General features: G+C 46.8%; 1 protein-coding gene and 1 long non-coding RNA gene across 9 annotated transcripts in view; both read right to left on the minus strand.

The window, feature by feature from the left end:
- Window positions 1-4,888, minus strand: part of LOC131511708 (uncharacterized) — a 162,160-nt gene extending 157,272 nt beyond the window's left edge. The window contains exon 1 of the long non-coding RNA XR_009261683.1: window positions 4,129-4,888. This is a non-coding gene — a long non-coding RNA (uncharacterized LOC131511708). The remainder of the gene's footprint in view (window positions 1-4,128) is intronic.
- Window positions 1-6,518, minus strand: part of RBMS3 (RNA binding motif single stranded interacting protein 3) — a 1,338,119-nt gene extending 1,331,601 nt beyond the window's left edge. For 2 of the 8 annotated variants that reach the window (XM_058729650.1, XM_058729649.1), the window contains exons 1-2: window positions 6,084-6,514; window positions 4,901-5,181 (exon numbers count right to left, since the gene is read on the minus strand). In XM_058729650.1, coding sequence (XP_058585633.1) covers window positions 4,901-5,181; window positions 6,084-6,246 — 444 coding nt within the window. In that variant the 5' untranslated portion in view covers window positions 6,247-6,514. Of the gene's footprint in view, window positions 1-4,900; window positions 5,182-5,724; window positions 5,815-6,083 lie in introns of those variants that run through there. The other 6 variants (XM_058729655.1, XM_058729654.1, XM_058729653.1 and 3 more) reach the window with 5 other exon arrangements.
- Window positions 6,519-12,382: the final 5,864 nt, after the last annotated feature.

Raw genomic sequence — 12,382 nt, forward strand, 5'->3', positions numbered from 1 at the left:
TTCAACGTTTTTTATTTATTTTTGGGACAGAGAGAGACAGAGCATGAACGGGGGAGGGGCAGAGAGAGAGGGAGACACAGAATCGGAAACAGGCTCCAGGCTCCAGGCTCCGAGCCATCAGCCCAGAGCCTGACGCGGGGCTCGAACTCACAGACCGCGAGATCGTGACCTGGCTGAAGTCGGACGCTTAACCGACTGCGCCACCCAGGCGCCCCTCTGATTTCTCTCTTAATCAGAAAGCCAACACACTTGATCACAATGACATCCTTCCTAACGTGGGCAAGTTTCCGCTTCTGTGCTGGAAATCAGAGTTCACCCGGCTAATACAACACAAAAATGAAAGGGCTTCCATTATTTTTCACGCCAGAAACAAACACCCAAGGGGTTAGGCATCAAAGTGAACTGTCTTGATTTTATCAATTGCCTTTTCTCCTCTACTTGCCACTTGAGACTATGCTGTCCTCTGTGTACTGACAAACCCTATCTTACCTGGCACAGGAATGTTTTTCAGGATAAAATAAAAAAAGAAGACTCTCACTCCCCATAAGTTAACAGCACTCAAGAGCTTTGCCAAAGGTGTAACTCCCATAGGGCTCACTGCCTCAGAATGCACAGCTCGGGGGACCTCAACCTTTGTATTTTGCAAGCTGCTCCAGCCCACCAGAAGAAAAGGGAGGATAGTTAACCCCAATTAAACCTGGCTCTTAAATACTCTCTCAAACACCTTTCAGGTGTAAAGAAAATATTAAAAGGATAAAATGAAGAACATCAATATGCTGGCACGTTCACTCAACAAAAGTTGACTGGACAAGTTTAGCTTAAGTACTGTATCCATGTTAATTTCTTCATTGGGATACACAGAGCATGATTAAGAAGGAGGTTAACGTGAGGGGAAGCTGGGTAAGAGGTATATGGGAACTCTCTGTCTTATGTTTGCAACTCTTCTATAAATCTGAAGTTATTTCAAAATTAAAGGCTTTAAAAAATGGGGCGCCTGGGTGGCTCAGTCGGTTGAGCGTCTGACTTCGGCTCAGGTTATGACCTCGCGGTTCATGAGTTCGAGCCCCGCATCCGGCTCTGTGCTGACAGCTCAGAACCTGGAGCCTGCTTCAGATTCTGTCTGTCTGTCTCTCTCTCTCTCTCTCTCTCTCTCTCTGTCCCCTCCCCCACTCACACTCTGTCTCTCTCTCAAAAATAAATAAACATCACATCCTCTGTAAGACTGATGATTTAGACAGCATCACTGATGAAATGCAGTTGAAATGAGAATCTTGAGTCATGCTCATCAATGAAGTATCATTGGTGGCAGCAGCACAGAGTCTCTCTAGTCCAAAACCACAAGAATAAACATATTCTGCAAACCAAAGCTTTAATGAGAACTTAACAAAAAAGAGCGCTTGATCATGATACCTCGCATCTGGGCCATAAATATATGCTTCACGGTAAATGGTATGCGTGTCTGTGTGTGAGAGAACGGCGGGAAGACGAGGGGAGAAAAGCTGAGAATACATGAATGAGATGAAGCTAAAGCAGACAAGAAAGAATCATTTACATCACTCATCTGGGATCAGGCGAAGAATTCACACATCTGTACCAGTAACTACATAACACAAATGGAGTGAGTTACTAGGTGCTGGTCCTCAACACAAGGAACTTTTTCTTCTTTTAACTTTTCCAAAGAAAGTTTCAGAAATACCTATCCAAGAGCCACTCGGCATAAGCAAAGCACTTCAGAGGGGTCTTAAAAGGCACATTTCTTAATGGGCTATCTTAGGCCTACAGAGAACTCTGCAGGAAACCTTTGGGGATGATCAGATCCAGGGTCGGGAACTCTTTCGAGGATGGGAAGGTCACGCCGCTTACTCAAGGGCGTGACCATCTGCAAGACCAGAAAAAAAGAGGTTTGTACAGTTTAGAGAAACTCTATTCTGACACGACGACTAAGTGCTTGAGATAACGGGTGAGAAAATACCTCACTAGGTCCCCAAGAGGGAGAGACCACATTGTCTTTGGATGTCACTGCAAGAAAAGGAAACTGTTTTGTAAAGGTTTAACATAAACCTGCGTGAAAGCACAGAGGAGAAATAAATGGTCGATTTAGGGTCTACTCCAATTCATGCAATCAAAGCATACATAGCATGTAGCTGCTTTAAAACATTTCTCCAAAGAGTAGTTGGTAGAGAGGGATCAGGCATTGTTATTCTAGGAACAGAGAGTGCCAGTCACATCATGAAACTCCGGTGTAAAAAATCCTTTGACTGATGCAGTTTTCTAACCTTTCCTCCTATTTCAGAGACTTTCTGAGGATGTATAAGCATAAACTCGCAATTCAGGAGACAAGCTGATCTGGCACTAAGCTCTGATTTCTTCTCCAATAAGACAACTGGGGTAAATTCATGAGAAAGTAAATCATGGCCCCAAATCAGAAACTGAAAAAAAGAAAAAAAATGCCATTACTCCCTGGACACTTCATTTGAGGGAGAGAGGAGTCATATCCACTGACATTCTATTTACAGTACCCTTGCTTAGAGGAGGATTTAAGATAAAGTAGAGTATTCAAAATTCATATTTTATTACTTTCACAAGTGAAAAAAACCACAATAGTTCACCGCATTATATTTGTACGTTACTGTGTTTAAATCCTATCACGCGAATATCCCCGCTTCACCCCAAGCAGCTTGGTAAAACCACATTCCACTTTATCCCACTTTGTCTTCCATTTATATTTTAGTAGAATAACTTGGTCAGACATCCAAAGGCCCTCCCACTAATGAAACCAGGATTTGCTAAGAAAAATCAGTTGATAACTTGCCTTAGCATCCATCAAAGACAAAAAGAGTTATTAAAGTCTGAAACACCTCAAACTCAGAAGAACCAGTGGGAGAGCGCCAGAGGCAAACGAAGGGTTAAAACAGCTGATTTCTGGCTTAAGAGAAGGATGCAACACAAATTTTTTAAGGCAAACACCTGGAGGGAAAAAAGTAGTATCTTGTTTCCACCTCAAGAAATTGCAGACAAACCTAAAGCAAATCACATCAGTGGAATACTCAATTAACTGAACATGCTAATTAACGATATGTAATCAACCCGCTTTCAGGCCTGTCTTCACCTGCTGTAATTCTGTAGTGCGTTGCCTTCCTTATTCCTCACAAACGGTAGAACATTAGACAGTCTGCATGGTGCATCAAAGGGAAACAAATAAGCACAGATTTTTGCTGATGGCAGGAATTTCTCATGCTCAGGGCATATGAACCAACAATACGGAAACGGCAGCACCGGCTGTGTATTTTAATTATTCCCCACACCTATTCTGCAAAAGAGACTTTAAGTTTGCCTCGATAATACAATGCTCAGTTATGGTTATTTCATAAAACTGAGCGCACACAGTCATTTAAAGTAGTAAATATGCAGTCATGACAGAATTAAATATTCATGAAATCAAGAGCCACTGGAAAGCAGAGGATAGTGGACTATTAAAATTCATCATAGTTTTTACAATGTAAATGCTGTATGCATTCGTAAGGCACTCCAATTGGGTCTAGTGTGCGCCCAGATTCCAAGTTCCATGGTCGACTGCCATTTAAATTACAATACTGATTTGGGCAGATAAACAACAATGTCAATCCTTACCTCAGTTTCAAAATGCAAGGCAATCTGGAACATTTGCAAATACCAACTTGTTAAGTGAGCTTGTCTCCAAATACAGAACAGCAACACTCCACATGATCCCAGTGTGTTTCGGGTATTTGTTTAATCCACTAGTACCTTCGGAAAGGTCCAACAGAAACCAAGGTAATCTTGTAGGAGGAGCACTCACGGAAGCACTCAACGCATGCAATTCTCTTCTAACCAGCCCAAGTAGCTATTTTGTTGTAGCTTCCTTAAGTGATGCAAAGTAAGAAAGTGTTCGGACAGACCCTTCTTTGGTTCCACTATTCTCATTTGTTGCACCAACTCTTCCCCAACATTAGCAGGCAGTTTCCAAATGTATTCACAACCACACGTGTACGCTTGACACAGATACAACTAAACAACACTAGCTTCCATTGCACAAAACAGAACTCCAAGCGTGAATGGAAAAATAGGCTCAGAGACAAAGCTGTAATAAATACACTCCAATCATATTACCAGAGCGTTGTTTTCTATGCCGTTTCCTTCACTTTCCGATTTTCTCCAGAAGAAACATCAGCACCAGAGAGAATGATGGCATCTGAGCCATTTCTTACTGGAATCCAATTACTTGAAGAACTCCCCCGGCCACAGTAAGAAGTAGCTATCCCCTGGTCTACAATGACACAGCAGGGCTGCAAAAGATTTCCAGGGCTCCTCTGCTGCCAGGCACCTGGTCCTGGCCCTCCTAGCGAGGAGGGGGCCAGCGGAGGAGGAGGGCCTCGACTTTAGAGCTGGGTTAGGCAGTGCTCTCCATTCTGCAAAGGAGCCAAACTTTGCTCCCATTGTTGCCATCTTAAGCTTGATGTCACCTCCCTCCAAGGAGTCTCAGAAGCCACTTGGCAGCTCCTGAAGACACGCTTCCCCTTGACCTACATCATCTCAAGAAGCCTTGGTCAGACTGTGTGGGCAACCAGAGGTCTCCCCACACGGCTCTCCCCAAGTGCCCTGCTCTACCCCGGGCATCACACCGCAAGTACCAGAAGACTTTTCCCTGCACACACCTCTGAATACGGAAACCAGGACAGGCTCCGGCACACGCCTTCCAGTTCGGAAAGTCACTCTCTCCCGCCGACTCCCCTCGATCTCACGCCTTCCCCACCTCTGCAACCTCCACCGCCACACAAACGAGGGAAGGGGTGGGGGGAGCGGAGGGGTTAAAGTGACAGCCACTACGAGAGATCCTCGGTTTTGTCCAAAAGGTGTCACAGCTCCAACACTGTGGACCTACCTTGCTCTCTCCTTTCTCGCTGTTGGGTCTCGCCTCGGGATCGTCGCTGTCCTCCACGCCAGCACTCTCGCCGGGCACTTCATCCTGAGCCAGCTGCTGCTGCTGCTGCTGCTGCTGCTGCTGCTGCTGCTGCTGTTGCTGCGGCGGCTGCGGCGGGGGCTGGGGCTGGGGCTGGGGCGGCTGTGGCGGCGCCTGGCAGGCTCCGCCAGCCCCCTGGGAGCGGGGGATGGGCTCCGGGCGCGGAGAAACTCCCTCAACATCCATCTCCATCTTCCCATTCACTGGAGGGCAAGACAAAAGCGGAGCGGGGACTTGGCAGCGGCGCCCGGCGGCTCCTCAGCTGCCCGTGGCACGCATGGCTCGCCGAGGAGGGGCCGCCTCCCGCGCGCCCTCCCTCCTGCCGCCCTTCGCCCGCGCTCCCCGCGGCTCCGCTCGCCCGCTCGGCTCCGGCGCTGGCGGCGTCTGGGCCGGGGCGCGCGGGGCGCGGGGGGCCGCGTGTCCTTGGAGCGGTGGCCTTCGGGCGCCCCCGGCAGCCCCGCTAAGCAGAGCGCATCCCGGCGGCGGCGGCGGCGGCGGCGGCGGCGGCGACGCCTCCCAGCCGCGCGCCCAGCCCCGGGGCCGCCCGGGGACTTGCTCTCCAGTCGGGCCTCCAGATTCGCGGTGCTTTGCAGCCTCTCCTGGGGCCCCTCGGCGTCTCCCCTCCCCTCCAACCTTCGGAACAAAGTTACTGGAAGAACGGCCGGGCGAAACGGACAGGAATGGGGACGGCCAGGTGCGCGTGAGCCCTACCATCCCCGCCCGCCGACCAAGCGCCGACCCCTCACCTTTGCCCTCGCCCCGGCGCCGAGGAGCCAAGGCAAGGAGGGGTTTCCGACCTGCGCCAGGTGGTGGCGGCGAGGACTGGCAGGAGGCGAGCACGCGGAGGGCCGGGGGCCGGCGCGCCCACCCCCAAGGCCGGGCGACCCCCACCTCCACGCCGGGCCGCTCTCCCCCGCCCCGCCCCCCGCGCCGCGCCGCGCGCGTCTCCGGGGTCAGCCCTCCGGAGCGTGCGTGAGTGTGTCCCCGGGCTCCCGCGCCTCGGTCGGCTCCGCCGCCGCCGGCTCCGCGCCGCACAGCTCAGCGCCGGAGAACTGGAGTGAAGAAGCGGAGCCGGCGGCCGGCTCCGGGCAGGAGATCGACCTACCCTCGCCTCCGACCCGATCGCGGGCAGGAACCGGGAAGGGGTGGGGCCCCGCGTGGACGGCGAGGACGCGAGGCTCGCAGCGCGCCCGAGTTGGGCGTAAAGGTCGGCCAGAGAGGGTCGATGGGGGAGGCTGAGGGCGAAGCGAGAAGTCGCTGCCAGGCATTGACTGCAGTGTGTCCCGGGGTGGGCGCCAACTGGGCGCCGCCGCTCCCAAGTGGCGAGCCCTCCGGTGCTGGAAGGGCGTCCTCCGCAGGGCAGGTCTCCAGGAGGTTCGGGTGGTGACCCCAGGCCGGGCGGCGAGCTGCGTCTGCAAATATAGACAGATAGAGGTGACAAGGGTAGACTTGGAATTTCTTAAATCGGGGCTCGCCGACAGTCAGGTGATCAGCATGACTTCTAAATTTAACGCCGCTTGGTCCTGGGGAGTAGCTTACAACTTCACGGGAACTGCTCCTGCAACTCTGCGCTTGCAGGAGGGGACCCTCCAGCAGCTGTGGAGAGAAATAGCAGGTTATTAAGAACCTGTTTAATGTTAAATAGAGCCCATTGTTCTGGGCTTTGAGTTCCATAATGCCCCCAAATGGATCAGCAGATAAATGAACTATTCATGCATTTCTTAGCAGAGGGTGGCTTCCCCCCCCCCCCCCCGCCCATAACATATAATGCATCGCAGGTAACGCTTACCTAATGAAACTAGAAAATTGCATTGTTCGTGACTGCTTTGCACTAACTTAAAGACTTTTCCATATCAAGACACACCGTCTCAATACATGCAGTTACACAAGGACACGTCATTAGGTCCTATCCTTCAATGCAATCTCTTAATCTCTGACTCTGCCTGTAAATGTGACCGAAATTAATTGCCACTTTAATTTAATCGGTGTAGACAGCCAATCTGGATATTGCAACGGCGAGCATGCTTTTGGAAAGAAAAAGTTTGGGGACTGACTTACTGATTTGCTTTTCTTCAGAGTTTCTGAAAACTGGATTTCAAGCTCATTTTCGAATTTGGGAACTTGTGAAAAATAAAATGAGCCTGCATTGGTATGAAATCCACTGTACTTCTAAATGACATATGACCCTTTAGGCAGTAATATACCAGCCAAAAATCTAGAGAGCTATGTGCCTCCAAAGAAGTCCTTACTCTCCATCTCCTCCCCAGAATATTGTTATAAATCAATTCTTCTAGTATTTTTACAACGGTAAATTAGATGATCTGTGTAAAGTCCTTAGCAGAGTGCCTTAGTGCACAGTGAGCACTCCACAATCATTACCTGTTATGCTGAAAATAGTAAGGTGATAGAAATTCACCGTGACACTCATCTGAGGACCTTGATTTAGGAAGAAGAAATCGTCAGTTTAATCTGTTTATATAAATTATTCTCAAAGGTATTTGGTATCTTCAAAGAATGAAGTCCCTTCTGAAGGCAGGAAGAAAGTCGATGTGGTGTTCTGTGCAATAAAGTTTTGAATTTGTCAGATTTTCCTTCCAGTGTAGAAGTAAAAACTACATGTCAGGCCCAACAGGATCTGGAAGAGCCGACCGGTAAGTTATTATGCTTACATGCTTGTCACTTTCGAATGTATTTGTGAACTTCTTTCAAGGCTTAAATGAAGATTAAATCAAAATAAAAACACAATACTTCCACTAAATCTGTTCTAAATTTAGGTATGTGCTTGCAAAGAGTCCCACTGTTAAATGCAAATATTTTTCTTTCTCTGCCCTTCTATTTTTTGGGGGGACACATATTTTTTTTTGCATCTGTCATAAGTAAATATGGGCTCAGAAAATATATTACATTTCAAAGCTGTTGATTGCACCTAATTATGCATGTAAATTGCTACTTCAAGCATGCAGACAGCTTGCAACATTTTGAAAATTTTGCCCTAGTAGTCATCTGAGGTATTTGTGGTACTATTTTGCTTTTGCCTTAAATGACTTCATTCCCGATTAGCTTCCCGATAGTGATGGATCTATGAATAATTTTGACCTTTTGATGTCTCTCTTTTAGATGATTCAAATTAGCAAATCAGGACTGCCAACAAAATCACCCCTCTTACTGTTTATACCAGACCATTTGATGTTTTGAGTCATTGAAATGAGAGTTTACAAAAAGGTGTCCTGAAAGAACCATCTAATCGTTTGCTACTCAAAATGTGATCAGTGGCCCTGCAGCATCTCAACACCGGTATTGTTAGAAGTACAGTCTCAGGCCCCACCCCAGATCTGCTACATCATAGTCTGCATTTTGACAAGATCCCCACGGGATTCCTACCACATGCAATTGGAGAAGCTGTAATACATCACATAGTTGGCCCTTCTACATTATAATTATCTTTGGCACTGTTCTCCTAAAATACTACTGGAAGAGACTTATTAGGAAAACACAATCATAGAAACTTTTTTTTTTTTTTTTTTTTTTTTTTTTTTTTTTTTTTTTTTTTTGTCAAAACATTATTGTCCCTTCCTGCCCTCCCCTCCCAGGATCTTAGTGCTGCATAATGAGAAGGTACACAAATTAAGAATGTAACAATGTTGTGTACTGGTAAGTGGATTAGAAGTATATAATTTTCTCACATCAGAAAACGCTAACCTGGGGTGCCTGGGTTGCTTAGTCTGTTAAGTGTCTGACTTCTGGTCAGGTCATGATCTCGCGATTCACGAGTTCAAGGCCTGCATCAGGCTCTGTGCTGACAGCTTGGAGCCTGGGGCCTGCTTTGGATTCTGTGTCTCCCTCTCTGCCCCTCCACCACTCATGCTCGCTCTCGCTCGCTCTCTCAAAAATAAACATTAAAAAAATTTTTTTAAAAACAACACTAACCTAAAAAGGGAATAGCATTTTATCTTGAATGACAAATTTTATGCAAACATGTAAAATTAGTTCCTTAAAAGCTTTGGTTATTTTTGACCTTCTGTTTGAGATTGGAAAGTCCACAGTTTCCCCTCCTCTGACAGGATTATTGATTTCCTTCTGTTACAATGGAAGCGGAAACCACCAAGTTTGAGCCTATAAAATGATCATTTAATAAAGCTTCAGTAATTTGGTGTAACGGTAGACTAAATTATATGCCCCAGTATTTTTTAGGAACTAAAAGAACTTGTTACTTTAAAGAATTTCTTTAAAGAACATACATGTGGATCAATAAATTATTACTTTAAAAGGTTATCCAATACAGTAGTTCTCACCTTTAAGGTACATGGTATCACCTGGGGAAAGCTGTGGAAAATGCAGGTTATGACTCAGCAGGACAGGATTTGGGCCAGAGAATCTGCATTTCTACAGACTTCCAGGTAAAGCCAATGCTTCAGGTCCTCAAATCTGACAGACTTGCTTTATCACCATCAATGGTTGTTAAATTTCAATCACTTGGAGAATCATCACTTGGGGATTTTTTAAATCTGTGATGCCCAGGCTATACACACACACACACACACACACACACACACACACACACACCCCAGACAAATTCGACCTGAATCTTTGGGGGTGAGAGCTAGGCACCAGTAGTTTTTAAACCTACCCAGGTAATTACGATAGCTAGCCAAGACTGGAAATCAGTGCTATAAATCCGTGATTCTCCAAGCGCAATCCCCATACCAGCCGCAGCCAGATATAAATGCCCACTCTCTACCCCCACCCCAGACCTACTCAGTATCTACACTTTAAGATCCCCGGGTGATAGGTTGCACATTTAAAGTTGAGATCCACAGCAGCAACCTGATCCCAACTCCTTTATTTGTCTCTTGGCTCTTTACGGATCTACACCCGTTGCAAGAAGTTTGTAGAACCCTTACAGATAAAGTTCCAACTGAGAGGAGGAATCCACAAGCATCCTGGCTCTGTTTTAATAACTTCTGTGATTAGCGGCACTGTCCAGTAGAACTTTTGTGAAGTGATGGAAGTGTTTTGTATCTGGGCTCTTGGGTAAGTAGCCGCCAGCCACATGTGGCTAATCGAGCATATGAATTATGGATGGCTAAGACAGGGAAACTTTTCATTTTAATTTTATTTAATTTTAATTGATTTAAATGTAAATAGTGTCGTGCGGTTATTGGCTCCCCTGTTGAACAGAGCAGCTCTGGAGTAAGCATCCTTCCTGTTGCTCAACCCTTGTTCAAACTCCCAGGTTGAACACAGGCCCCTCCTGCTCAGTTTTTGTATGTATTAATCCCCAGTGAGTACATCAGGAGGAAAAACATCTGCCTTGCCACCTCATTTACATAATAGGTAACATTATGCTTACTATTTTGAATGAGGGGAGTTTAACTTGAATAAAATGCCACCAAAAGTTGTCAAAACCTTTGTCATAGTATTTATAACTACGTAGCTTTAATTTTACAGCCTTTTCAAACACCAGCATACATGGGGTGCGATTGGAGCTGCCTTAAGAAAAAGAGACAAAAGAGTGCAAGTCGATTCTGGGTAGAAGACCCATGAAGACACCCTTTCCCCCAGCATCTTATTGGTGCATAGTGGAAAGTTGCATAAATTAAGACTGGATCTCTGTTGGAAATAAATATAAGACTTGAAGATTCCTCTCGAAATGGAAGATGAGATACAAAACAAAGGAGGGGTCAAGGAGCTTAGGTGCCAGAAGATAGCAAATGAAATTCAAAGTAGAAATGTACTCAACAGTTACCCTGAATGTAAGTACCTAAGCTGTGGAATGGGACAGGACAGGAGGGCAGGGGGGAGGGGAGGGGGAGGGAGGAGAATATGAAATCAAAATGCTCAGGTTCTAAAGACCAGCACCAGCAGCCTGAGTGTTCCCTTCTCCGGGATGAAAATAACAAGCAGCAAACACCATCACGTTAGTGCTGCCTGGCGCTCCCTACGTCATGCCCCCCCTGCAGCCTTCCCAACAAAACCCCCTGAGGAACAGATGATCAGGAAAGAGATTATTCGGGGGACATCACTTTAACTGACACATCTCAGAATAGAAAAGCAAATCCCTACTTGAGAGGGAAGAGGACAGTGTTAAAGTCAGCCCTTGCCTTTGAAAAGGTCATGTGTCATTTCCAAGCTGAATTGGCCACAACCTATCTCATAAAAGGAGGCTAACACTAGGAAAAATATTTCATCATCGCCGTATTCATATTTCATCAGGGTCTCTGCCTTGCCCGGCTGCTGATTTGGTACTGTGTGACACAAGATTATGCCCACAAAGAAATGTGTAGCTAAGGGCAACAGCCTCACTTCTGAGGACGGTCACTTCATAGCAACTGAAACCAATAAATAGACTGCCCTTGTTGTCCTCAGAAAAGAAACTCCAAGGGACTTCAGACAATATGATTTCAGGAGGTTGGCCGCCAACTCAGAGGCCATTCGGAACTCGTTTTGACTCTCACGCAGGCATCTTCAGATCCCCTCAACCAGACTCCTTTCCTTCAGAAAGTGAGGGCAAGTTCTTTAAAAGTCCACATCAGTCTACCTCATAAGGGAGGGCGCAGAGTAACCATGAAAGAAAAAGAAAATGTTTACTCCCTTGCCCCTGATGGGCTACAAAGGCCAAACCCGGTTCTACGTTTGTACCACTTTGCTGATATCCCACGCCTAACAACGCAGCTGATTAAAGCCAACAACCTCTAACCATTGCTCTAGGCAACATTTGGAGGATTCCCCTACCCTTTGCTTATTCAAACGCACCCATGTTTCTTGGCTAAAGTTATAGGTGTAGTTTACAGATATAGGATTTCCAAGGATTCTGAACTTTCGTTTCTGGGTCACCTGAAAATATTCCAGAACATTGCAGTTTTAAGGGCAGTGCCATATCTGCTCTGGCAATATTGGAGCAGCTCTGCAAAGTGTGAGCGCCTATGTGGCTTCCTACATCTAAGATAGAATGCCGGCTATGCTGAGCTCGTTCTAGACTCGACTGGTGCCAAAAGGTCACCTTTGTTACCGATAAAGAGCAGCTTGGAGTACGTAGCTTGCATCTGTAGGCAAATGGTCTTCCTATTTTTGAACTCCCGGATCAGGCAGACAGATCCACTCAGTCGCAGCCTTCTGGGGCTATTGCAAGCTTTCTTTGCATGCACCCTGCAGGCGTGTAGCTCCCAGAAGGTACAAGGAAGAGAGGCCTGTAAGCTCAGTTCATTTTTCCCAAATTCATTGGGCAGTTAAGACACCTAAGACAGAGACTAAAAGAGGACACACCAGGAGCGTCCTGGATTCCCTACATATGGAAAGAAACATCAAAAGTAGGGAAGAAGTGGTAAGCCCCCCCAAACAAATTCTGCGTCAATATTAGTCCCAAGTCCCAGGTTCCAACCCTCCTCACGGCATGGTGCCTCCTGT

This window comes from Neofelis nebulosa, chromosome 5 (assembly GCF_028018385.1).
Source record: "Neofelis nebulosa isolate mNeoNeb1 chromosome 5, mNeoNeb1.pri, whole genome shotgun sequence".
In the NCBI taxonomy this organism is placed as follows: domain Eukaryota; kingdom Metazoa; phylum Chordata; class Mammalia; order Carnivora; family Felidae; genus Neofelis; species Neofelis nebulosa.